The sequence below is a fragment of the Balaenoptera musculus genome, chromosome X (genome assembly GCF_009873245.2).
Source record: "Balaenoptera musculus isolate JJ_BM4_2016_0621 chromosome X, mBalMus1.pri.v3, whole genome shotgun sequence".
NCBI lineage: Eukaryota > Metazoa > Chordata > Mammalia > Artiodactyla > Balaenopteridae > Balaenoptera > Balaenoptera musculus.
The window spans coordinates 109,844,903-109,872,730 of record NC_045806.1 but is presented as its reverse complement, the minus strand read 5'-3'; the positions used below and the strand labels follow the sequence as shown (position 1 = coordinate 109,872,730).

Here is a 27,828-nt window from a genome sequence, read left to right as displayed (position 1 = left end):
TGATTGCTGTGTCCCAGGCACTATGTAGTAGTTTACAGGGGGATTTTCATTCAATCCTACCTAAAACTCTGTGTGATATTAAGTACAATTATTATCCCCATTTTACAAATAGGAAAACTAAGGCCTGGAGAGGTTAAATAACTTGCCCCTAAAATACTTATTTATATTCATATGGTTATTCTATTCTTATGCGATAATCTGTACTTTATAATGGTGTGTAGGAACAGAGGATGCCAGGAAGCCACAGCTGATATCCCTGATGCATGAAGATATGATATTCAATTTTCCTATTAAAAGCGCAGTTACTTTATTTTTATGTAGTTTGTTCTCAAATCACAGTATTTTTTCTTTAGATAATTTTTAATCTTCTATGAATGTAAAAAAATTGTACATAAAGAAAAATGTGGCTATTTCTTACAACAATCAATTGATCTGGGGGGCCACTGGATGCTATACTTTAATCCCATCATATAGTATATGTCAGGAGCTTTGGTTAGTATCTTATCCATACATAATCATTTGAAAAAGTCATTCATGGTTGACTAAATTTATGAAAGTTTATCTACATCATTGAAATCATGTTTCTCTAGGGCATTTGTGGAAAGCTGTACAGATTAATAATAGTAGTAGTGGTGGTAGTGGTAGCAACAGCAGCAGCTACCATTTGCTGAGCACCTACCATGTACCAAGCCTACTATGCTGTAAGTTTTACTTACAGTATCCCATCGAAGCCCTGTGCAATAGCTTCTGTTGTTTTATTTTACAGATGGGGAAACTGAGACTCAGAGAGTTTAACTCACTTTCTTGAGGTCACTCAGCTACTGAATAGTGGAACCAGACTGAAATCCAAATTTGTATGTCTCTAAAGCCTGGGCTTTTAGTCCAAGCTGGACTTTGAAGGCTGTCCAAGTTACTTAACCCTCTCTGAGCTTCAGTTTCCTCATCTGTAAAATTGAGGGAAGTAACACATCTTGCAGTATTGCTATGAAGATTTGAAATAATAGATGCCCAGGGCTCAGAGGCACATAGAAGGCATATAAGCCCTGGTGGGGTGGTGTTTATGCTTAAATGGGGTATTAAATGGGCAGAGGAAGATCTGAGATCCCTTTAAAGGCATTGGGGAGCTGAAGAGGAGGGATCTACAGCTTGGCAGGCTTGAGAGCTGGCCCTCTCCCCTCCAGAATACAATGACCCAATGAAACTCTGAGCGACAGGCGAGGGGGCAGGGGCCTGAATTCGGCTCCAGCAACCTCTGCAGGGAATCGTGAGAGGGGCGGGAGCTGGGAGGGGCGTGGAAATCCCGGTTGTCAGAGGACTGCAGGTGTCAGGGAGTTAGTGTAGGTGGGCTCCCGGAGCCTGGCAGAGGGAGGAGGGGAGGCTGGAGCGGCAGAGCAGGCGGGGGAGAGAGGGAGGCGGGGCCCTGAGTCTGAGAGGCTGTCCTTAGACTGCTCTTCTCTTGCCGGGCAGTTTGCTGCATCTGGAGGAGCTCACTGGAGAATCTCCAACAGCGGAGCGGGCCTTCAACTACCGTAAGTACCTGCAAATGAGCGCATAGTCCAGTGGCTGAAGATTAAATACTGCCCATCAGATCCTAAACAAAACCCCGAAATAATCTCCCTGATTTAATTAATTGCTGTAAATCGAAATGCTCCCAAGTCTTTCCCCCCACCCCCTTCATCCCTCCCTTTTTCCTTCCCTCCCCGATCCCAGCCGTGCCTCGCTGAGAATCTCTGGGCACTGTAGATATCTTTCCTTTTCCTTCTCAGTCTTCCCTCCAAACCTTTAGCGGAGCATGCACCCGGCACCCCGCTGAGCCCAACCCCTTTGATCCCTGGAACCCTCAAAGCTATGCAGGGGGCGAGCCATTAGACATTTCAGGTTTGTCACCCTCAAAAGCACTGCGGCGCTGCCTAAGGGTGTGTAAAGTGCTTGGGGTGGAGTAGAAGGGAAGGGTGAAAAGGCTACACTGCCGAAGTTGGGGGTGTGGGGGGGGTGTGAAAGGCCAAAAATGGGCGTGGCCAATTAACCTGAAGGCTGCAGCTCCTTCCAATGTTCCCTGGACAGAAGATTCATCATTTTGGCTGGATATAAATGGCAGAGTTTCCTTAGTAGGTTGCGGAGGGGTCAGCCATGCTGAGAAACCCAGCTTCCCTTATTCCCCTCAAGTTCCCAGGAAGCGAAACCCTGGTTTAGGGGTCCAAGTGGCAAGGCTGGAATCTCAGATGGCACTCCCGGGCAGAATCCCAGGTTGAACCTTTCCCTTGGCAGTAAAACCTGAGTTCCCCCAATAAATTCTGGCCCAAAGCCTCAGGGGAACAAAGCAACAGGGTGGCACCCAAGCCTGGGCCTGGGCCCGACCCTGAGAGGAGTGGGGGCAAGAGTCTGTAGGAGGTGAGGTGGAAAGAGCATCTTTAGGGTCCTATACCAGATTAATACCCCCTTTGGGAAGAAAAATAGCCAAGTTTTAATGAAATGTTCACTATGTGCCTGGCACTGTACATGTATTATCTCAGATTCAACACAACAACGAGGCTAGGTATATATTATTCCCCAACTTTATAGATAAGAAAAGTTCAGAGAGGGTAATTTGAGCATCCTTCAATGCAAAGTAAGAAAGGCAAATGGAAACTGTGCTTCCCTGGATCTCTGACGGTCCGCCTGCTTCCTACAGCCCAGATGTTTGAATCTTCCTCTTTTTTCCTGCTCCTTCATCCCTCCTAGTGTTATCACTGGAGCAAATTAGGGACTTCAATATCAGGATCAGTTTGGGGAAGCAAAATCACCGCTTTCTGTTCTGGGAGCTGCCTTTATCCCACTGTGTTGAAATATAATTAAACAGCTGGGGTAGGCCAGAGCCTCAGGCTCTGAGTAGAGAGTTGGTAGAAGAGAGTTAGCCTGAGTTTGTGTGATGGGCATATGCCTTTCTTTGACAAAAGGATACTCTGGGTCCAGGGGGTGGGGTAGGAGAGGCAGAAAAGTGTAAGGGGTCTACTTATGGACGTGTAGGGCCTGTGGTCAATAGTGATTTTCAAGAAAATGAAAAGGCCTCGCTGAACTCAAATATCTTTGCCATATTCCCTGAAATTCAAACAATCTTTTTTTTTTCCTTAGGGGCAATGAACAAGAATGCTTATAAATTATGGGCAGCCAATAAATCATTTGCATCTTATATCCATTAGCTCAAGTAATTTGATTCCCCAACACCTACTCAAGATGGAGGCTTTGAGATTTTGGGGGGTAAGAAATAAGAATGAAAGTAATATTAGATTTGAAGCATTCTGACATTCTGCATAAGGGGAGGCCTGGATGGGATGAGATGGTACGGGTGAGGTAGGGTGAGAAAGGGGGCAAGGGCTGCCGCTGAAAGTTTAAATACTGGTTTTAGAGCATAAGCATTAGAGTTAAACATGGATTTGAATTTTGGCTCTGATATTTAATATCTTTTGACTTTGGGCAAATTATATATCCTGTCTAAGCCTCAGTTTCCTAGCCAGCAAAATGGTGATGGTAGAAACACTTCCTTTGCTAGGTTGTTGAAGGACTCAGACAAAAATATGTATGTATGAGTAAAGGATCTGAAAAGGTGACTCTCTACACCTCCCATCTCCCTCATACCATGGGCCTTCTGCTGGCCTGGATTAGGCCTCTGGGCCTCTGAGATCCCATGGACAAACAGACATTTCAATAAATCTGACATGGTAGATACCAGCAAAGACCTTGGGTGGGAGAAGGGGGAAGTGAGGAAAAGGGACAAAGAGAAGAAGTAGCCAGTAACCCTGCATGCCAGTGAGGGAGTGGAAGGAAGGGGGGGATGTCAGGTGCAATTTACTGATCCAAACTAAACTTTCCGAAGCAGGATCAGTCACCTGAGTAAAAACACTTCTGCTTTTAGATCTCACCACCTGGTGAGGGGCAAAGCCCTTCGAGACTCCAGAGGCTCCATGACCCTGGACAGGCCAGGGGAAGGGGCCACCATGCTGCGGACATTCACTCTCTTACTCTTTTGCATTCGTGAGTACAAGGAAGTGGTGGCAGGGCAAGTGAACCTGTCATAGTTACCCCTATGGGGAGGGAATGGAGAATATTGAGGTTCGAGGGTGGGTGGGAACAATGAGGGGCTCTCCTTTACCATAATCTCTCTTTTCAGGGTTGAGTCTGGGTATGATACCAATAGGTAAGTGAGTCCTGCTACCTCAAGTACCTTCCTTCCTGAAGGCCACAAGACATTGACCTGCTTCCATGGCCCTGGACATAACTGCCTTGAGAACCCAAAGGCAATTTCCAGATTGAGCTGGCTGGGAATCAGGACCTCTTACTTCATGACTTGGTTTCCCACAAAATAGTAAAGAACTTTGTCTCAGAGGGAAAGGAAGCAAGACTGGCACTTCATTCCCCAACTCACTTAAATTCCTTAAACAAATATCTTGGGGTCCCTATCCCACCCCCCATAAAAGCATGCACTCCTGTCCCCAAGGGAAAGACAAAAGGAGGAATCTGGGTTGGGGCTAATTTTAAGGGACATTGGAGGGGCATGTTATGGGAGGGAGAGGGTTGGACTGCTGACATCTTTGTTATCTTTGGGAATGACAGCAATGATACAATCTCAACCAGAGCTGTGGATAGAGACCAACTACCCCCAGGCCCCTTGGGAGAACATCACACTTTGGTGCAAAAGCCCCTCTCGGATTTCAAGCAAGTTCCTGTTGCTGAAAGATAAGACACAGATGACCTGGATCCGCCCTTCCCACAAGGCCTTCCAAGTTTCATTCCCCATTGGTGCCCTTTCTCAGTCCAATACAGGTCTTTACAGGTGCTGCTACTGGAAGGAGACAGGCTGGTCAGAGCCCAGTAAAGTTTTAGAGTTGGAGGCACCAGGTAAGAAGACAGAGATAGATAATCAAGAATAAACTCCAGCTCCTGGGACTCAAACTTGCCTTCCCAGAGCAGGGTTTAATTCATTCGTTTGCCTCAAATGCATGCATGTATAATGCATGCATTCCACAGTTAGTTAGTAAATAAGTGCCTAGTCTCTATAGATGCAGAGTGAGGACACAGACTCTGGAACAGATCTCGAGGGCGAGCTCTCAACACAGGGGATACCCTAGATGGAGAAAGAAGGGGTGACAAATACGGGTCATACAGGGAAGACTCATTTAAGTAGAGCACTCTGCTGCTTCCTGAGCAGCGCTACCCTTGCTCTACCTGAATACCAGTTCGTTCTCTCCTTCCAGGCCAGCTGCCCAAGCCCACCTTCTGGATCCAGGCTGAGACCTCCCCTCTTCCTGGATGTAATGTTAACATACTCTGCCATGGCTGGCTGCAGGATCTGGTATTCATGCTGTTCAAAGAAGGATATGCAGAACCCGTGGATTACCAAGTCCCAACGGGGACAGTGGCCATATTCTCCATTGCCAACATGACACCTGAGAGTGAAGGGGTTTACATCTGCCGCACTCATATCCAGATGCTCCCTACCCTGTGGTCAGAGCCCAGCAACCCCCTGAAGCTGACTGTGGCAGGTGGGTGTGGCTATGGCTGCTGGGGCCTGATGATCGTTGTCCCCGGGATCATGGTTGGATGAGCCAGGGTTTCTGACATTACTTTCCTTGCCCAGTTCTCTGCAAGGCCCGTGAGCTAGAGTCATTTGACATTTTACTGAGATGCAAATTAGAATCACACATGCTATAAGGCAAATGTTTGGGAGCCAATCACTTGGCTAGTGAGTGAGTCCAGCCAAATGTCCAGCAGCTTCAGCTCATCACAGCTTCGTTGTTCTCTATTTGTCGAAAATCATGCATGCATTCATTCATTAGGCTAATATTTATTGAGCACTTAATATGTGCCAGGCACTGCCACTGCAGTCTTGTAAACTGATTTTTTTCATTTAAAGTATTTTTATTCTGTTTCTGATTTTTATTTTTAAGTGTGGAAAATAGAATGAGTTGCTAGTGCTGGTGATAAAAATAAACCAAAAAATGACAAAGAAAGTGATAGTTCATATTTTAGAAATGACTTTATAAATTAATTTAGTCTTGTATATACAGATCCAGTAAGGCAGTACCAAGCTTTAAACACAGTAGAAGCCTCCCCACAATGCCCAAACACTAGACACACACCCGACCCCCAACTCCCCCACCCCATGGCCCGGATGCTTCTAGACAGAATTGGCCACACTTGCTTTAGTTCCCTCATCAAGTTAAATAGGCTTGGGGAAAGCTGTGGTGCCACAGAAAGTACCTGGACTTAGAAGCAGTAATCCTAGTTTCTAGTTCCACCTCTGACACTGCCTCCCTGTGTGATATTGAGCAAGTTACTTCACCTCTGTGCTTCGGTTTCCCCCACTCTAAAATGGAATAACAGTATCTATCCAATCTACTGTATGATGCCTCTCTGTGACTCAGTTTTCTCATTTGCAAAATTGGTATAATAATAATGCCTACCTCACAGGGTTGTTGTGAGGATTTGCCTAAATATAATATATGTACAGTGCCTGGCATATAAGTTCTCAATAAATGGTAGATATTAATTTTATTAGTATAGCTTTTTATTGAGGATCAAAGAACAAAAGCCTGTCTGTTTGAACTGCGTGTTATGGATGTTTGTTGTACGAATGTCCTTCCAGTGTAGATGCCACTAACACACACTTCTGCAGTTACCTGTTTGCTGGTGTCCCCCACTAGGCCATGAGCTTTTGGCTAGCAGGGACTGTGTCTATCTTCTTTACTTGTATATTCCTAGACCTACACGATGCCTGACACATCCTAAATGCTTAATGAGCATATGATAGAGCTGATCCTTCCAATAATGGGTGGGTGGGCCTACCTGGGATTGGGATGGGTAAGAAGGAGTGGTTTGGGAGTGAGGTTTGCCCTCTATTCTGTAGTTTAATCTCTTTGGAGGAACAATACATGGAAATGAGGATGTGACCCCATTAACAGAGGTTTCTTTGGGTTGCAGACTTACTGGCCAATCCCTCCTTATTGGCTTCTTTCAATCCCCTGTGGGAAGTGTCCTCTGTGAACTTAATGTGTTCAAAAGCCATCCTTAATACTGCAGTAGCATTCATGCTTTATGAAGATGGAATAAAAGTCATTTTCAGAAGTTTGGTTTCTTGGGTGGTTTGAAGAACTACATCTGGCATCTCAGGGACCTAAAGATACAGGGAATTACAAATGTAGATATTCCACTGAGACACACCCTACACATAGTTAGAGCTCAGTGGAGCTGATAGAGTCTGGTGAGAGGGAAGGGGCATAAGTGAACTTACCCTTGATTACCTCCTAGAAGAGGCAGAGATTCAAGGAAGGAAGAGGGAGCAGAGGGGAAACTTCAGCTATCACTTTCTATCTAAGGAAACTAGGAAAATTAAACCAGAATATAATAAGGAAGAATCATCCTACATCTAACTCAGGGTCTCTTCCCTTTCTAGGACTCTATCCCAAACCAACTCTGACAGCCTATCCTGGGCCCATCATGGCACCGGGAGAAAGCCTGAATCTCAGGTGCCAAGGGCCAATCTATGGAATGACCTTTGCTTTAATAAGGCTTGAAGACTTGGAGAAGTCCTTTTACCGCAAGAGGCCATTAAAAAATGAGGCATATTTCTTCTTCCGGGCTTTGAAAATCCACGATGCTGGACATTACCTCTGTTTTTACTATGATGGGTCATACAGGGGTTCACTCCTTAACGATATCCTGAAAATCTGGGTAACCGGTAAGAGAGGGGGATTCAATGGGACCTGTTGTAGGGGCTAAGGGTGTACAACTTGCTCAGGGCCTGCCGGAGAACCTAATCATGCAGCCAGGGCTAATAGTGGGGGAAGGAGCAGAATTTGTATAAGTGGGCTTAGGATGGGATTTGCCAAGGGTGTACTGGAGGAAGAGAAAAAGAACCCTAAGTAGTGGGAGGGGTAAGTCAGACAGTTAGCCTTTTATATTTTGGGTCTTGTCCTAGACACTTTCCCCAAGACCTGGCTACTTGCTCAGCCCAGTCCTGTGGTCCAAATGGGTCAGAATGTGAGCCTGTGGTGTCGAGGGCCAGTGGATGGAGTGGAGCTTGCATTCTATAAGAAAGGAGAAGACAAAACACTTCAGCTCTTGGATACCACCAGCATCAGTGATGATGAGTTATTCTTCCTCAACAATGTGACCTATAGTGATGCCGGCATCTATAGCTGCCACTGTCTCCTCTCCTGGAATACCTCCATCAGGATGTCATCACACAACACCGTGGAGCTTGTGGTTGTAGGCAAGTGCTAACAACTATTGTTTGTTTTTATCATCATTACCGTGTTATAAGAAGGAGCTAGTGGCCCTGTACCCTCTTGGATTTATGAGCCGAAGAAAAACACACTAGGAGGGTGGTGTAGAATTTTCTCCAAAAACTTTAGGTACCTTCTCTCCCAGGGTTGATACTCGAGCCCTGTCTCTCAGCAGGGACAAGCCCCACTGCGACCCCTAGAAAAGTTATTTTCCTTAAGACCAGGAGAAACTTACAGGTATGGGTCTTTCTGATTGAAGGTAGGAACCTAGGAGTCTTTAGAGAATCAAGGAATGGGCCAAGGAGTTCTGATGCACAATCAAATTTTGAAGCCAGTGATCTAGTGGAAGTGAAAAAAAAGAGAAGACCAAATAAGAACCTGAGAAACATTTGTTGAGGGAGGAGGCACTGAGTTCAAAGTCACTTGTTCTAACTCTGGTCTCTGGATTGGTTGCAGATAAGCCCCCCAAACCTTCCCTGTCAGCCTGGCCCAGCACCGTGTTCAAGCTAGGAAAGGTCATCACCCTTCAGTGCCGAGTACCTCAACCAGTACTTGAATTTTGTCTGGAATGGGAAGAAAGAGCAACATCCCCAAAATTCTCAGTGGATGGAGACTTCATCATCAGTAATGTTGAAGGGAAAGGTACGGGGACCAACAGTTGCAGCTATCGCATAGAGGCACATCTTAACATCTGGTCACATCGCAGTGAGCCTCTGAAACTGATGGGACCAGCAGGTGAGAGGAACACTCTTCATAGGGATGCCCCCTCCGCAGCTTTGGCCATGATACCCCTGGGATCCCAGAGCAACGCCCAGAAGGATGTGGAAAGGGTAATTGGGAGCTTGTAAGTCAGGGCCCTTGGGTTTGGGCATCCTTCCTCTGGAGTGGTCTCACAGTCGCTCAAAGGCAGTGAGCAGGATACTTTCAAGGGTCCTATTCTTCATGAAAATAAGGCCACTTTTGTCTCAACTTCCCTTCACCTGCAGTAACCAGATCCCCCTCCCCCCATGAATGTATTCAACTGTCCCTGTCCCCATCAAGGTCCCTGCTTTTGGTCTTCTCTGGCCACAGGCTTTCTCACCTGGAATTACGTTCTGAATGAGGCTATCAGGTTGTCCCTAATCATGCAGCTTGTTGCCTTGCTGTTGGTAGTGCTGTGGATAAGGTGGAAGTGTCGGAGACTCAGAATCAGGTAACTGTCTTGTCCCAACCCCCTGTTCCTCAATCTAGCTGAGTTCAGGCTCCCCAGAATTCAGGAATGGGTCATACGCCAGTTGAGGCAAGCCACAGAGGGGCACCCTTTGTATCCTCTACCTTCTGGGCTTAAGATATAAGACTTTCTCATTCCAGCAGTTTCTCTTTCACCTCACAGAGGTGTCAGCACCCAAGCCAGAGGGTGGAGAAATGCATATTTCTCAGAGGCTGGAGAAGTAATCAGAACCTCATTCACTGATTCCCCCAGAAGGGTGCCCAAATCTCCCTCCCAAGCCACCCTGCCTCTCAGAGATGATTGATGTCTTCCACATTAACTTCAACTGAACTTTTTTTGTAAGAAGCCATGCTGTCCTGTCTCCCAGGATGTTATCCAACTCCCATCCCAACTTTTCACCCTTACCCTTAGCTCTCAAGGGCTAGCAAGCCTTGTAGTCCATCCTAGCTGCTATGGAAGCCAGTCTCTCTGCCACTCTGGCCCCCAACCACTGTGCGGAGCATCCTGAGAATGTAGCCTTAGCCTGGGTGGGCATCTGATGAGGGAATGGATTGGGCCAGGGAATCAGACTGCTTCCTCTGACCCATAAAGTGTCAAGCCAAACAGGTTCTCCTGCCATTTACTTTTATCCTTTTGTGTCCCCTGGGTCATCTCCTTCTCTCCCTGATCCTTATGGCCTTGCGCTCAGGCTATTCTGCCTGAAAATGAGAAGAGAAATGACAGCTCCTAGCTTGGTGGGGCCTCTCTTCCCAAATGCCTTGCTTACTTTCCCCCACCTTGTGATCCTGGCTGTACCCCTCCCACACCGTGATCACAGGGCTTCGTGCGCCTGGGAGTATTCAATATACAATGGGTGATGACTACGACTGTGTGTGTCCGTGTTTCCCGCTGGGATCTGAGGGACAGAGTGCTTGGGTAATGAGAAGGGAGCCACCTAAACTTTCTGCATAACCACTACCCTTTGAGCTTTCAAAAAGTTCCAATGGGGGTCAAGTCCTAGTTCTCCACAGAACCTATCCTGAGTTCCACATACACTGGGGTAACCTTCAAGCCAGGGGTTAGAAAAAATGTAGCTTCAAGTGCCCCACCTCAGCCCAGGACCACTGCATCAAAGAATGAATTCAGAAACCAGATTTCAGAGAATGCAGCTTGAAAAGCATGTTTTCCTGACCAGGAAGGAGGGTCAGTGTTCTCCAAGTAAAAATTGTCAAATGAATTTTGGCTTAGTATAATCTAATTCTACAGGACCCATAACCTAAAAATGCTGCACATTTCTAGTCATAATCTGGGTGGGGGTAGAGAGATCCCACTCTCTGACAAGCTTAGCTCAGCACTGACAATCCTCTGGTAATTCACTGTTGCTGCCTAGGCAACCCTTCCATAACAAAGGCAGGTGAGGCAGGTCGGTCGGAGGACCAATACTGCCATAATAAAAACTGCTTCCAAACTTAAACTTGATGACTGAGAAACACCCAAGATTTCTCCCTCCACCCTCACACCCACCACCCAGAGCTGCCGATCACACTGAGCTCCAGGGGTTCTGAGAGCTGGAGTTACCAAGGCATTTTCACATCTGACATCTCAATTCCAGCAACAGCCTAATCAGGGGCCTTGGGGACCTGACATTTGATATCGTCTGGGGATGGGGGAGGGGGCGGGGGGCACGTGGGTCATGAAAGAGCAAGAGGTTTGTAGGTGGTGAGGCCCTCAAAAAGAAAAGTCATCCATGTCAGAAAAGATTATATCCCATTATCCTGGCCATATCCAATCCCTATTGGGTGGTGAGTAAGCCAATGACATAAATTGCCGCCCCCTTCTCTCCGCCCTCCCCTTAATCCCAGCAACTCCTCTCATCTCTTTTCTGGTCTTGCTAGAGAAGCCTGGTTGCTGGGAACAGCTCAAGGGGTCACCATGCTCTTCATACTCACAGCTCTTCTCTGCTGTGGTGAGTACAAGGGGGTGGGGAAGGGGCCTGGGCCGAAGGCCGGGGTGAAGTCCCGTGGGGGAGGGGACAAAGCCCTGGCAGCAATTTCTTTTGCAGGACTGTGCAATGGGGTATTGACAGAAGAGACTGGTGAGTTTTTCCTGCTCCAGACTAGGACATTCCTCCCTGGAGATCCGAAATAACTACAGAGTGTCAGTGTCAGTGGCCAGAGAGTGACTGGTTGCGAGGGAAGGGCAGCCAGGAAGGGGCACTTGCTAAAGCTGCTGGCAAAACTCAGCCTCCAACTCTGCTTTTCTGCCTGCAAAATTTCCCCCAAGCTTCTGCATTTTTCTGAGCCTCAGCTGAGACATCAAGCTTCCCCTTTCCCCAGCACCTGCGGAGAGAAGGAAAGAGTTTGGATTGAGGTTGAAAGGGGAGGTGGGCAATGTGATCTGGGGAGGGTGTTCAAGGGCAAGGAAAAGGGGAGGGTGAGGGCGAGGGAGGATGGCTTCACTAACTCTGCTGTTTCTAGAAATAATCATGCCAACCCCAAAGCCTGAGCTGTGGGCAGAGACCAACTTCCCTCTGGCCCCGTGGAAGAACTTAACCCTCTGGTGCAGAAGCCCTTCTGGCTCAACTAAGGAATTTGTATTGCTGAAGGACGGGACCGGGTGGATTGCAACTCGCCCAGCCTCAGAGCAGGTCCGGGCTGCCTTCCCCCTTGGAGCCCTGACCCAGAGCCACACCGGGAGTTACCACTGCCATTCGTGGGAAGAGATGGCTGTGTCAGAGCCCAGTGAGGCACTTGAGCTGGTGGGGACAGGTAAGAAAAGGCAGAGGGTCCTCACGGAGTGATTCCCAGTGCCCCTGGGACTCCAGCACTGTTCCTAGGGATGGTGAATGCTCAGAGACCCAGAGCCCAAGGGGCTTCTGCTGCCTGTAGGAGAGGAGGGGCCCTGAAATGGGGGGAGGGGTGGGGAACAGAGTTATGAGAAGACTGACAGGAAGAGGCAAAGGCCAGTCCAGGATGGATTTCTGTTTTGCTGACCAAGTGACTCCGAGTGTCCCATCTGGGCACCTCCAAACTTCGGACTCCTTGTCCTCCCTGTTTTGTTTTCCAGACGTCCTCCCCAAACCTGTCATTTCTGCTTCCCCCCCAGTTCGGGGCCAGGAACTTCAAATCCGGTGCAAAGGATGGCTGGCAGACATGGGGTTTGCTCTGTATAAGGAGGGAGTGCAGGAACCTGTCCAGCAACTTGGTGCCCTTGGGAGAGAAGCCTTCTTTACAATCCAAAGAATGGAGGATAAAGATGAAGGCAATTATAGCTGCCGCACTCACACTGAAAAGCACCCCTTCAAGTGGTCTGAGCCCAGTGAGCCCCTGGAGCTTGTCATAAAAGGTAGAGCTGAAAGGGGTGTGTGAGGGAGGAGTGGGGAAGCAAAGCTCTGGGTCAGACACTCCTCTCCTCACAGCAAACTTTGCTGCTGGTCCTAGGAGCCTGTGTCCAATCTTAGAGTCAGGCAGGCGTGGCGCTGGGAGTGCCAGGGCCTCTGGCTGCACGATATTAATAGCCATAATCGTTATTAATAGCTGGGGTTTATAGAGGGTGATTTAATTTTTCTAATTATTTTCATATCAATTATCTCATTTAGCTATAGAGCAAAGATTCAGAGGAGGTGGATCAGGTACCATTTCCCCTTCTTGTCCAAATGGGCAAACTGAGGCTCAGGGAATCAGCAGAGCCCCGGTGACAATTCACTCTTTTAGCTATAGCTTCCATTGCTTGTTCTGCTGACAGCGAGGATTCAGCTGGAGGAGGTGAGGGGTGGGGTGAGGGGTCCCTGTGAAAAGTTCATCTGCAAAGTGGTTTTGCCTTGACTTTTAAATGCACCTTCTTCTGAATGAAATACTATAGGAAACAAAGCAGCTTTCTGGAACCAATATTTGCTATATTAGCTATCTTTCTTTTCTCTTAATTTGGTTTTGTATTGTGTTTGGTTTTTTGCCTTCTAGAAATGTACCCCAAGCCCTTATTCAAGACATGGGCCAGTCCTGTGGTCACTCCTGGTGCCCGAGTGACTTTCAATTGCTCCACCCCCCACCAGCAAATGAGCTTTATTCTTTACAAAGATGGAAGTGAAATAGCGTCCAGTGACAGGTCTTGGGCGAGTCCGGGAGCCAGTGCAGCCCACTTTCTGATCATTTCAGTGGGCATTGGTGATGGAGGGAATTACAGCTGCCGCTATTATGACTTTGCTATCTGGTCTGAGCCCAGTGACCCTGTGGAGCTCGTGGTGACAGGTCAGGAGTGGGGAAATGCAGGTGGAGGCGGTACTGACTCTGGGACAGTGGGCGGGAGGGCTGTCAGTGGGAGAGGAAGAAGTGCTCCTTCTAAAAGTCACCAAGAATGTGCTTAGGACAGTGCCTGGCACATGGTAAACAGTCCATGTAAGGCAGCTGCTTATATGATGACTAATACAGGAAGATGAGAAAGAGGAGAAGAGGGAGGAAAATAATTCACTTCTGGGGAAAGAAATGAGGCAGATGGGGGTGTTTCACATGTTGCCCTATTTCTGAAATCTTTCTGTGGCTTGGCCTTGAGCTTTAGGCCCAATGTCCACTTTTTCTTTAGCTGGGCTGTCAGAGATTGGTGGGCTGGACGGCCCTCAGAGAAAGGGCGAAGACCTTGAAATGTCAACTGCATATTATGCAGCCATTACAAATGATAGTTTTCAAAGGCTGTTTAACGTCATAGGAAAATATTTACAATATAAAGTGAAAAATATTAAACTACACAACTGTGCATATAGTAGGCCCAATTATGCAAATAGTTATAGCTACAATGACATGGCCATGTACAAAAAAATAAATGGGAAATAAATACATAAAAATGTATAAAGAATGGTTATCTTTGAGCGGTAGAACTGTATTTTCTTCATAGGTTTTTTTCTGTATTTTCTAATTTTCTACAATAAGCGTATATTGTTTCTTCTACTAACACTAAAAAAACAATGTTCAGAATGTCGGGGGTAGGATTCTCTCATGTTGTGATCTCTTTAATTTCAGAATTCTACCCCAAACCCACTCTCCTGGCACAGCCGGGTCCTGTGGTGCTTCCCGGGAAGAATGTGACCCTGCGCTGCCAAGGGGCTTTCCAGGGCATGAGGTTTGCCCTCTTGCAGGAGGGAACCCAGGTTCCCTTACAGTTTCAGAGTGCCTCAGGGAACGTGGCTGACTTCCTCCTCCACACTGTTGGAGCAGACGACTCTGGCAACTACAGCTGTGTCTACTATGAGACCACTATGTCAAACAGGGGATCATATCTCAGCAAGCCTCTTATGATCTGGGTGACTGGTAAGGACAGACAAGACATGGGACTGGGGCAGAGACAACTGGAATAGGGGTTAGAGAGGGTGATCCCTCTTGGAAGGCTAGGCTAGGCTAGGCCATGGAGGGGAACGGTTGTGTCTGGAAGGAGAAAAATAAAGGGTTAATTCAGCGAGTGATAAGTTTGCATACTAACGGCTTTCCATCTTTGGTCTCTTCCTAGACACATTCCCCAAGCCATGGTTGTTTGCTGAGCCCAGTTCTGTGGTTCCCATGGGGCAGAATGTTACTCTCTGGTGCCAAGGGCCAGTCCATGGAGTAGGGTACATTCTGCACAAAGAAATAGAAGCCACTTCAGTGCAGCTCTGGGGATCCATCAGTAATGATGGGGCATTCCCCATCACCAATATATCTGGTGCTAACATAGGTCGTTACAGCTGCTGCTACCATCCTGACTGGACCAGCCCTATCAAGATACAGCCTAGCAACACCCTGGAACTCATAGTCACAGGTAAGGGGAAGACGCTCTGGAGAGGGCAGGGGAGTACAGAAGAGAGTGAGTAAGCTGTCAGATGGTTCATGGGAAATGGTAAACGGTTTTCCAAGAGCTCAAGGAGAGGCAAGCAGTAGTCTCTCCTCTTTACTGAGACTCCAGTGATGCCCTGGAAAGTGGCCACCTCTCTATGACCAAGAGTTAATTTCTTCTAGGTTTGCTCCCCAAACCCAGCCTATTAGCCCAGCCTGGTCCCATGGTGGCCCCTGGAGAAAACATGACTCTTCAATGTCAAGGGGAACTGCCAGACTCAACATTTGTCCTGTTGAAGAAGGGTACTCAAGAGCCCTTAAGGCAACAGAGGCCAAGAGGGTACAGGGCTGACTTCTGGATGCCAGCAGTGAGCAGTGAAGATTCTGGGATGTATAGCTGTGTTTATTATTTGGATTCTGCTCCCTTTGCAGCTTCTAATCACAGTGACTCCCTGGAGATCTGGGTGACTGGTAAGGTCTTGGAGATTTCAGTAAGAGTCTAGATTTTGTAGTTTCTTAGTAGTTAGCCCTAAGGGGGTAAAGGGCTGGGTTCAAGGCCATTTCTAACTCTGTGTCCTGGTTGGTTGCAGATAAGCCCCCTAAACCCTCCCTGTCAGCCTGGCCCAGCACTGTGTTCAAGCTAGGAAAGGATATCACCCTTCAGTGCAGAGGACCCCTGCCAGGTGTGGAGTTTGTCCTGGAACATGATGGAGAAGAAGCACCTCAGCAGTTTTCAGAGGATGGAGACTTTGTCATCAACAACGTAGAAGGAAAGGGCATTGGAAACTATAGCTGCAGCTACCGTCTGCAGGCCTACCCTGATATCTGGTCAGAGCCTAGTGATCCCCTGGAGCTGGTGGGGGCAGCAGGTAAGATGATAATCCCTCCATGGTTCTGGCATGACATACCTGGGATCCCAGAGATAGTCTCCATGGAGACAGGCCAAACATGGAGGGGGAGGGGTTTGGAGTCAGAGACCTCAAGTGTGGTCATTTTTCTTTCTCCTAGGGATGGTAAGGAGGTGGAACCTCAGATTCACTCAAAAATAGTGAGAAGGATACTTTCAAGGCCTCTTCCACCCCCCAAAAGGAGGGCCGCTTCTGCCTCAGCATAAGCACTGCCTCTGACCACCCCATCTGCCGTCTCAACACATGGTTCCCGAGTGAACCCCGGAGGAGGCCAGATGAGGGGACCACAAGAGATCCAGGGCAACATACATGCACTGATCTCTATGGCCTTGGTTTCTGCTCTTTTATCACCACAGGGCCTGCCGCTCAGGAGTGCACTGTGGGGAACATTGTCCGAAGTACGCTGATCGTGGTGGTGGTTGTAGCTTTGGGGGTGGTGCTAGCCATAGAGTGGAAGAAGTGGCCTCGACTCCGAACCAGGTAATTGCCTTACGTCAGCCTCCTTCTGTGAACGCAGGGGCTTCTGTTAAAACAATGGTCCATATGCTCCTCTAGCATCTGAGTCCCACAGTGCAACCTGTTTTCAGGTTGATGGCTCTGGATCCTCCCTTAGTCATGTCTTTTTCTCGACACAGAGGCTCAGAGACAGATGGAAGAGACCAGACCATAGCCTTGGAAGAGTGTAACCAAGAAGGAGACCTGGGCACCAATACCAACTCTCCCTCATCAATCTCTCAGGGAACCTCAGTGGAACTGCCGGTCCCAATATAATAATCTCCTCCTTGGCAAGAGCTTTCCTCTCCTCTTTTTTATCCTCAGAGACCTGCAAATCTGACTGGTTTCCCTGGGAGTCCACCCCATCTACTGTTCCTTGGCCACTAATCACCTGAGATAGGTCAAGGGGATTTTAGGAGTTGAGAGCCCTACCAGGGTGAGATGTTTCCTGAAGAGAGATTCCCTGCCCTCGTAACTCCTCACTGTACTGATTTACTGGTGCATGAAATTCTATTAAAAATGTATTCTTCTGAATAAAGAGAGGATTCACTATTTAACTGCAAAGACTATGGCCGTGGTTTCCCATTGGTTTGTTAACACTTAACACTTAGCAAAACACTTAGCAAAAATGGTGTATTGGAGCTGATCTCCACGGCAGAATAAGAGAGCACAGAGCTGCTAGTACAGAGAAAGGAGCTCAAGGATGGGGTCGGGGAGGAGGGAAGGCTCCCAAATGTCCATTTTGGTTTGGGACATGGTAACTGAACAGAATGTCCCATCATCCCTCCATTTCATTTTTGAATGAATGGAAGAATGAATGAATGGCAATATTCTCTCCAAGTTGAGCCTGAGGAGGGCAAACGCTGAAGCTACATACTTTCTACCGTGTTACTTCTAGGTCTGTAGTACACCTGCTTTCCAACGTTAGGATTAGTCCACTACAGAACTTTGAAATTGGCAAAGTGTGCTTTGTGGCCCTTACCTAACAACCACAGGTGTACATTGATTCACTCTGAAGTGTGAAAGGTTGATAAAAGCTGAATATTTTGCCCCTCCCTAAAGAAAGCCCTGTTTTCTCTGGTGGTGGGATCTCAAAGAGTGAGTTAAGCAGGTGAGGTGATTGGTTTAGAGCAGGGGGCCTCCCAGTGTCCTGTCCCAGTGTTCCTTCCCAGGATTCCAAACGGAGGCTGGCTCGCATTCTGAGCCCCTGATCTCTTTCCTTGGATCAGCGTGCAACTTGCCGCATGGGTGAGAATCCAGTACACATTAGGAGGGTTGTATTGGGGAAGGGGGCTTACCTAATTCCTTAAACCTGTTCAAGACCTCAGAAGAATTGACCTATGGGTCCTAGAGGAGGTCACAACCCCTTCACATCTGACCCTAAAGTTCCTTACCTCCCAACACTGTTTAATTCTAAGCTATCACTGTTCAATAGAGCAATGAACAAGGGTGCTGCGCACAGTGAGTTATTTATCCTTGGTTACGATAAAATTTAGAAAACAACTCCCATATTCTTATATCAGGAAGCTTATTTACCCAGCAACTTAATGAAAAAAAAAATGCATCACATTTCCCTTAATCCTTACAGAATGAAACACTCTTGAGTACTATAGACTAATTTGTATTAAGCTCTTTGGAATGTAGAAGTACAAAGTCTCACTCTGATTTCCATTTGATGAGATTCTATTAGTCGCATATACTAATTTCTTATAGTGTTTCTAAAAATTCATTTCAAAAATGCTTTTACATTTGAATTTAGGAAAACCTAATTGTTGCTCTCTGCCAAACACCACTAGCTGCCTTCAAACTCTCCATCCCCAACCCTCAATCAAGCTGTACATTTTGAACACTGGAGGGAGGCCTGTTTTTGGTCGTTGGTTTTAGGATAGAAGTCCTTTGATCAGGTCTGATTTTGTTTTCCAATCACTGGATATTCCAACGTGTATTGTCAAGCCTAGTGGTAGGGCTGTGCAAGTTAGCAAGTGATCACTTGACTGCTTTAGCTATTCAGGGAAAGAGAGATGGGAAGAAAAGGGCAGAGGGCCAAGGACTGAAATTTACAGAAACCTCTGCGTTAGAAAAGCAGGATGAAGATGAAGCAAAAATGATAGAAAAAGACTTGTGAAATCCAGACATTGAACCTGGGGTCTCCAGTGTCAAAAAGAGTCAAACAGAGATACCCGTGCAATAAGAGAAAATTCTGATAAGTCTTTCAATGAGAGACAAATAGTGAGAAATATTGTGACACTGGACTGTTAGCTGTTTTCCTAAAAGCATTCACATATACCATTCTTACACTTAGAGAACCAAGTTCTACATGATTTAGAAGAGAAAAAATTAGTTGTCAATTAACTGTGAAATACTTAAAGAGTGGCTTTGGGATGTAACTTTCCTACTCACTGTCAGAGCTATTTCAATGAATTAAATATCTATTTATAATGCAAACGTAGCTTGTTGCTGACAATGCTCCACATGGTATGTTTTTTTAACCTGGTTGCCATGGGAATCAGTCCCTTTACCCCTGGCTGGCCTCTAATCAGTGCAGCATCAAGTAATTTCTGGGAAATGGAATTTCAATTAGGGTGGAATGGACCTTTGAGAGGAGAATTTGTCTCTGGGACTCCAGAAACAAAGGCCAAAAATCCTCTCCTCCGTTCTAAAAAACAAATGTAAATTACCCTCTATCCATGGGCCACGTCTTTGTCCTCAGCATCTTAGAGCTACAAAGATTGTCAAGGTGGTGTGGTCCAGTCCCCAACCCAGTACAGAATCTCCTTTATAGCAAAGCTGACAGGTAGTACACAACCTCTTTCTGTACACCTCCAGCGATGGGGAGCTCACCACTCCATGAGACAACCTGAGAATTTCAGATTGCTTGATTGATCTCATATCTGCCTGTGTATATTCCCTTCATACTCACTGGCTCTAGTTCTGACCCAAGTTGCAACCTAGACGAAATCTACTTCTTACACATAATAGTCTTACAACATTTGGAAGATATGAGTTGTCTTCCTTGAGTCCAGAATATCTCACTCAGTGTTGCTTCCAGGGTTTGGCCAACACTCGTTTGCAAATGTATCTCTATGTAGTTAACTCTCAATTATCCAGGTTTTGGAGAGGGCAGAGTCCATGCCTACCCGACTCCTGCCAGATTCAACCAGAACAGCTTTGTTATATAGTTTATATACCCGTTAATTATATAGAATAATTATATAGACCATTAAACAATGATGAAAGATGTGATGGAAAATAAAACAGAGAAAGGAGATACAGAAGTGTGTGTTTTGTGGGGAGATTGTTGCAATTTAAAAAGGGTGACTAAGAATACCTCACTGAGAATGTAACATTTGACTTACGATGAAAGGATATGAAGGAGTAAGCCATGCAGACATCTAGGCAAAGTGGGTTCTGGTCAGAGAGGACAGGAAGTACAAGAGCCCTGAGACAAGAGAATGCCTGGCTGGTTCGAGAAACTGTGACTAGCCTACAGTGGCTGGAGCAGTGTAAGCAAGGGGGAAAGTAAGCGATAAGGTCAAAGAGGTAATGGGAGCCAGGGCAAGCAAGACCTTTGCAGATCTTTGTAAGGACTTTGACTTACACTCTGGATGAACTAGGAAGCCACTGGAGTGACATGATTAGACTCACATTTAAATAGGACCATCCTGTCTTCTGTGTAGAGAATAGACTGAGGGGCCAGGGCGGAAGCAGAGATATCTACAAGGAGGCTACTACAATAATGAGGCAAGAGATGGTAGGTTAGGTCAGCACAGTAGCAGACAGGTGATGAGAAATGGTTGGATTATTGATATAATCTGAGGAAAGAGCCAACAGGATTTGCTGACAGATTGCATGTGGGGTGTGTTCTATAAACATTCTCATTAGAAGAAAAAACTGTTTCAAATATTGCCTTAGTGCTTCCTTCCCTGGGTTATTTTAATCTCATCCTCAAGAAAGGGTTTTCCATTGCCTCCCAATCCAGGTCACAACTTCTGGGCAGTTTGTCAGTGAGTTTGTCATTGTCTATCCAGAAATGTAAGCAAAATGAAGTCCTACATGTCTAAAGTGATCTGACCAGCACAGAGGACAGAGGACAGTGAAATGATCATTTTCTGGGATTTCAACTCACCATTTCTTTTAATGCCATCTAAAATTACATTAGTCCTTGGGCAGCCAGATCACACTGTTGGCTCATAGGAAACTGTGGTCAACCAAAACCCACAGCTCTTTCTCACACAAGATCTTGCCAATTCAATCCTTTCTTGTCCTTCACTTGTACAAGTGATGTGTTATTTTGCAATTGAGTTTTAAACTCAGATTTAAGATTTGACATTTATCCCCATTAGGTTTCATCATATAGGCCCCAGCTTACAGAAGTCATGTATAACCACTTAGTGAGCCCACTCATATATACCACACATACAGGTACTAACTCATTTACTCCTAACAACAATCCTGAGTGGCCCCGTGCTATTATCATCCTCACTTTACACATGAGGAAACAGAGGCTCAGAGAAGTTAGGGAACATGCCCAAGGCCATCCAGCTCATAGCCAAGGTCAGAGCTGTAATTAGAATCCAATTTTGCCTGACTCCAAAGCCAGATTTTCCCATACTAAACTTTGGTTAGCACAGTATCTGGAACATAGTAGGTATACAATAAATATTTACTAAATTGTCTACCTTCGCACCCTACTTTTTTCTTTATTTTGTTGAACAGACACTCATATTCACTTAGTATTTGTTAGGCTGTGTTAAAAAGCTTTACATTTATTAAGCATCTTAATCTTTACAGTACATATATGAGGTAGGTACTATCATTATTCACATTTCTTACAAAGAAAGAAACAGAGCCACAGAAATTAAGCAAACTGCCTAGGTGACACAGCCAGCAAGTGTCAGAGACAGGATTTGGACCCAGGCAGTCTGGCTCCAGAGTTTGTGTTTATAACCACTAAGCTATGCTGTCTCAGGCTATTCTGAGATCCTGAACTTGCACTCTCAAGAGAAGGAGGTGCCTAGGACTAACCCGCTGTCCACTGCCCGGTGCTAAACCTGTGGCCCTCCTGTTGAAATCTACTTCAACTTCCCCCTTCTTTTCCATTTCCTTTCCTTACCAGTGGAATCTGGCCTCTAGGCTTATTAAGAATGAAGACTTGTTCAGGTCCCCAGACTTAGTCTTGAACTCTTCCCTTCACTCCCAGAGCTCCATGCTACTCTGTTCTGCTATAGACCAACATTTTCAACTTCCCTCCCTTAGGAGGCAGGCAATGTGATGAAATGGTCACCACGTTGGGGAAATACCTGAAAAGGAAACCACATGGTTGGTGGTGACAGGTCAAAAGAGGCCTGGAGAAGAAAGATGTTCCCTCAGCCCACTCCCCATCCCCAACAATAGACCCTAGGCCAGACCATCATATGTTAAGTTAACTCTACAGGATCCTGGCTAGAGTCATGTTTTAAACTGGGTGTGGTAAGGATGTGCAGAGAAATTCAAGCCATTCACATGAGTTATTAACCTATAAAGGATGACTTTTGTGAGGAAATCCCTTCTTATTTCAGAAGGCCATCTTTGGTACCACATGCTAAAGACCCAAGGATGACCTATATGACATCATAGGCTGGCAGAATGTACAGGGGCTAGAATTAATTTTGAGCTCGAGACAAATCCCATAAAGGGTGGCACATCATAAGAAACTTCAAAACTAGCCAAAGCTCCCTTGTTTTGCAGGATCATTACTCAAGCAGTTGTTCCATCTTAACCCCAGCAGTCAATTTTGGGAATTCATCAATTGATGCCCCAAAGTTGGACTTGATCATATACATCTGGACACAGTGAAAGAATGAATCCTAGACTTCAAAAATCATAGAATTTGAAGGGCCATTCAAAATGATACAATGCACACACTTTCTACAACATACCAAACAAGAGGCTGACCAAACCTCTACTTGAACCCTTCTAGAGGAGGGGTACAGGGGGTTTAGGGGCCCAGAGGAGACTTAGCACCTATAACAAATGGTTGTCCCTTCAATTATCAGGTAGCTGTAATGCTGAGGAAATTCTCTTAATTTTCTGAGGACTGCCTTCTTCCAATTTTCATACACATTGACCCACAGAAAACATGTAATGTAAAATCCTTCCTTAAGTCTTTGCTTTTACAAGTGAAACATCCCCATTTTCTTCAAATACAGAAACTTGAATAAAACAACGTCTTAGAGATGCTCTGGCCAACCTTAGATAGAAAGAAACTATCACTTCCAATGTGGTGGACTGCATATTTCCATTAATATATCCTTCAGATCTCAATAGCATATTTAGCAATCACAAAACACTATGGGCTCATACTAAGTTTAAGCTAACAGAAACCCCTATGCCTTTTATAGAAGTACTTCTAAGCCTTGCCTTCACTCTGAATTTATGTAGTTAATTTTAGAGCTGAAATATACAGCTTCATATTTGTCACAACTACATTACAGTAAGAGTTTATTTTTTATGTTCAGCTTCACAACTATTTGTCCCCTTGGAAAATTACTGAATCGTTCAACCTCAGTTTTCATATCTGTAAAATGGAGATAATCACTCTTCTAATTTTGCAGGTTTGTGCTGAGGGTCAAATGAAATAATATACTTGAAAGTGCTCTATAATATAGAAAAGTATTGTGTCAGTATAAGGCCTGATGGTGACAACAATGAAGATTTTTATTTTCTGTTGTACAATGTACACAGATATCCTTACAAGCTTCATCTTAATCCCCAATTTAGTCAATGTCTCACCTTTATCCAAGTGTTGGAAAGCACTTGTCTTCCTGGGTTTACAATAATTGATTAAACGTATACATTTTGTATGTGGTCATTTAACAAGTTAAGCATTCAACCATCCATACTATCAGCTTACCCCATTTCTTCATCCTGCCTGAAAGTACATCACAGAAGGGTTTGTCAAGATCCTTGCCGAAACCCAGGTAAATGATTTTTGCAGCCTCCTCTTGTAAGCCCATCCAAAAGGAAATGAGTTTAGTCTGGCATGCCTTGCTCTTGATGAACCCATGCTCATTCCTAGTGATTAGTGAGTCCCTTTCCAAGAGCTCAGAAATCATCTTCTTAATAATCCATTCTAGAAGCTTGCGGGGGATCGAAGTCAAACTCACCAGGCTAGCATGTGTAGTATCTCCTTGCTTTGTGGGGAAAAAAAAATCATTGTTTTATTTAGTCTTTTGGCATCTCACTCCTTACCCACAAGTCTTGGAAGACTACCAGCAAAGGTATCCAAGCTTATAAGACAGACAAGGAAGAAACAATGCTAGATCCAAAACAGTCTACACTTTTCCTAATTTTTTTCTGAAGTGGGAGAATTCATCTTTATTAGACTGTTGTAGACACATCATCTGCAGTTGAGGTTATAAGGTTTATATGCCATATTTTAGAAAACCCAGAATGCCCATGGACAGATCGGTTGATGATGCAAAAGTGTTCCTTCCAGGCGATGCTTTACAAGAGCTCACACTCCTTCTGGAGTAGTGCTTCTCAAACTTTAATGTGCATATGAATTACCAACAGATCCTGTTAAGATGCAGATTCTGACTCAGTAGATCTGGGGCAAACTCCAGGTCCATGTTGTGTGCACACAGACTATACTTTGTATAGCAAGGATCTAGAATAATCATTCTAGATCTTGGCTACACACTAGGATCATCTGAAGATAATTTTTTTTAAATCCCTATCATCAGACTGCTCTCCACATTAAATACATCAAAATCTCTGGGGTTGGGACCCAGGAATGGGTGTTCCTAAAACTCCTCAGGTTATTCCAGTGCACAGCCAAGGTTGAGAACCTTCTTCTAAAACTAATTATCTTTAATCTTTTGGCTAATAATTTTCAGGAGGACTCAGAATTTATCCCCTGACTCATGCAACTGTTGCAGTGTAGGTTCCCATCTGCCTATTATAGGCCCATGCATAAAAACATTTTGTAAGTAAAATATTGTTAACCAAGTGTATCAGTGTACACTTGGTTAACAATATTATATTGTTATTGTATAACAATACAATAACCAAGTGTAAGCCTTAAGAGACTATATTTCAATGGGGGTGATTTTAGGGTTACTTTTGCTTTTGTACTGCCGCCTACTACCATAATTGAGGGGCCAGAAGGGTGGCATGTGTGGGAGGAAAGTTAGGTTAGAAATAGTTTTGTAGCAATAAAAACTCACTTCTCCCCAGTGGGTTATTTTATACAATACTACCACTTGTATAGCAATTTAGAAAGTACTACAGAAAGAGCCAGGTTGTGGTTTGGCTTGGACCTCCATAGAGAACTCCACTTATAGTAAACATCTCTCTTTTGATCAGAGTGAGTGCACACATAAAACAGAATATGCCTTATTCTTAAGCAAACCCTGTCTTTATTGATAGTGGGTCAATGACAGTGGAGGCGGGCTAGCCCAAGCAACTAAAAGAATTTGACACACAGAATATTCAACATAAGACCCAAAGACAAATCATTCAAAGGTAAACTCTTCCATGAAGATCCTCCAACAAAGGTTAAGGATCAACAGTGTGAAAGAACGAAAACGCAGCAGAGAGCAAGCATTGGAATTTTACGTCGCTGGGCATTTCTTAGTTGAGCAATCCTGCTATAAATCCTCCCCCTGGCAGCCAAGTAAAGGGAGAAGGCATATCGGTCTGCGGTGGGGTGTGTGAAGGGCAACGGCTTAGCTGGCACTCCAGCTAGGGGCATACCAGAGGGAGAACAGCAAAATGAGGCCAGGCTCAAAGGGGAACAAAGAGCAGACTGGATGGTGGTGGCAGGTCTCAAAAAAGTTCTAGGCAAGAATCCTCCCTCGGCAGCAATTCCTGCTGGCACCAGACCTGACAATCCTTTGGGACAACGTAGAAAAAGGCCACTTTGAGGTTTGCTAAGAGGATCACCATTATTACACTACTGACCATTTTACAACATTAGAAGAGTCAATATTTAGCAAATCCCTTCTCTTTACCCACTAGGCATACATTAGAGAATCTTAAAAAGGGAGACCTGGTAGGGAAAATTTGTGATTCCTGAGTGCTTTTTAGCAAGGGCCCTGTCAGACGATTTTCCAGTGACTCATGTCCTCCTGAAGAACCTCCAAAAGACAGAGAAGAGACTTCATTTCCCTTCCCTTCCTTCAGAATTGAGCTTGTCCCTACTCCTCATCACCTTCAAACCCCACACACTTCTTCCAACGTTTCATTCTAAACCTTCTATCAGCCTGGTAGTCTAAAAGAGAGAAAAATCCTTCCTTGTAGCACATCATGGTTCCAGATGCTGTTCAGTGCCGTATCAGCGGGTCAAGGGTCACCCTTTTGGAGGAGACAACTCCAGGCTGAGGAATTTGTTAATATAAACTCCTGGGGATACTTAGTCTGCCGACAGCTGGCCACTCACCTTCTTTCTTCCATGGGCCCTAGGCATTATTCTGTGCTTGCTGTTAGACTGCCCCCAATCTTCCTCCCAAGGTTAACACACAATGATACTTTTATTTCTCCTTGTCTGGCCAAAAACAAGCCACAAACCCTTGTGAGGTGGCATGGAACACATTTTATCGTTTTATGGTGTACTGAAGAACACGAGCTTTGGAGCGAGTGAGCCCAGGGTTTGAATCCCCCATTTCACCACTTAACAGACACATGCCCTTGCACACCCACTAAAGCTCTATGAGCTTCAGTCTCTCCTTATATCAAATGGAAGTGAATAATAATAGTACCCAATTCTGAGGGTGGTTATGACGACTAGCTATGATGTATGTCAAGTGCCTAGCATGCAGTAGGTAAATGGTCAATAAATAGTAGCTTTAATTATTTTTTCCTACGGACTTTTCTCTTGGAAACTATAGAGAAAACAACTAGTAAGGTTTGAAAGATACTAATTGCAAACAAAATATGAAGGCTACAAAGTCACAACAATTTAAAAGGAAAATACAAGAGAAAATTATAAAAATCACAACGTAAGGTAATCACTGAAATATGAATAGAAATAACCTTGAGCTGTCTCTGCCCCAGGTTTGCTCAACTTCAAGTTTTTTTTTTTTTCTTTAAACTGCAGTCTAGGGTAGAGATGAAGGCCTGGCCCAGGAGTCAGACGAGCCTGGGATCACATATCAGTGATGTCCCTTACTAGCTCTGTGACCTTAAGTCCCTTAATTTCTCCTGGCCTCAGTTCCCTCATCTGCAGGAGGAGAATAATAAGAGTACCCAATTCCTATGAGCGTAGTAAAGGTGTAATGTGTCTGTCACAGTGTAAGAAGAGCTCAGTAAAAAGAAGTTGCTCTCATTAGCCTGTGCTCATACCTCCTGGATCTGTGAATTTCTCGGGCTGTGCTGATAGATTCCATCTACATCTGAGGAGTTCTTTCACCTTCTCTTTACTCCTAGGTCCTCTTTTGCTTTCTGGGAAAACAAGCTGACTTATTTCCACCCACCGGTAGAGCTTACTTATTTCAGTCACTCCATCAAGGAGGAAAGGAGCAGAGGATACAGAATAAAACTGTAGGAGACCCTGAGACCCTGGCAAGCAGGGAGGGAGGGGCAGGGTGGGAGACCGAGAAAATCCTTTCACTTTTGCCTTCTTGGCCCCTCCTCTACACCTGCTAAAAGCAGGCTAGGTAGCTCTGGAAAGGAGCACAGAGTCGTGTGTCAGCTCTGCTGCTCCCTCCAGTGGTGGGGCCTGGAGAAGTCGTGAGCTGGAGACAGGGGAAGGAGTGTAATCCTGGGGAGACTCGTGGAGAAGAGCAAATAGCATCAGTGACAGCCATAATAATAATGACAGCAGGAAGAATCATAGCCCACGGTAAGTTCATAGGGAAGAAGGAATGATAATAGCAAAAACAACAATAATAGTAATACTTGGTGGACTTTTGGGAGAACAAGACAAAGCTGCTGGGAAGATTCATGGGTAAGAACTGATAATGATAATTATACTAATATGACAAAGATCATGGTAATCCTTAGTGGGCTCATGAAGAAGAGAGAATAATCATTACTATAAAAGCTTAACAATTATCAAGTACTCCCTACACATCAGTGCTCAGTGCTTTGTATGTATTATTTTACACAATACTGCATGGGACTTGCACCTCAGAAAGATTATGTAACTTGCCCACAGTCACAGGGCTAGCAAGTGGCAAAGCCGGTATGAAAATCTT

General features: G+C 45.3%; 1 protein-coding gene across 1 annotated transcript; it reads left to right on the top strand.

Annotated features, from left to right (window-relative positions):
- The first annotated feature begins 3,941 nt into the window (after window positions 1-3,941).
- On the top strand, window positions 3,942-17,141 carry IGSF1 (immunoglobulin superfamily member 1). Its single transcript, XM_036839164.1, has 19 exons — window positions 3,942-4,011; window positions 4,148-4,174; window positions 4,591-4,875; window positions 5,232-5,519; window positions 7,430-7,714; window positions 7,955-8,248; window positions 8,718-8,996; window positions 9,333-9,453; window positions 11,346-11,416; window positions 11,513-11,545; window positions 11,928-12,218; window positions 12,517-12,795; window positions 13,410-13,697; window positions 14,463-14,750; window positions 14,947-15,234; window positions 15,432-15,719; window positions 15,839-16,117; window positions 16,513-16,636; window positions 16,792-17,141. Exons 1-19 carry the CDS (start codon window positions 3,942-3,944, stop codon window positions 16,925-16,927), a joined length of 4,014 nt encoding a protein of 1,337 aa, XP_036695059.1. The 3' UTR covers window positions 16,928-17,141.
- Window positions 17,142-27,828: the final 10,687 nt, after the last annotated feature.

Excerpts from the sequence above, each read along its gene's own strand:
- IGSF1 (XM_036839164.1), top strand. The coding sequence starts at position 3,942 with ATGACCCTGGACAGGCCAGGGGAAGGGGCCACCATGCTGCGGACATTC. Across the intron at positions 4,012-4,147 it reads TCTCTTACTCTTTTGCATTC|GGTTGAGTCTGGGTATGATA; the intron begins GTGAGTACAAGG and ends CTCTCTTTTCAG. Across the intron at positions 4,876-5,231 it reads TTTAGAGTTGGAGGCACCAG|GCCAGCTGCCCAAGCCCACC; the intron begins GTAAGAAGACAG and ends CTCTCCTTCCAG.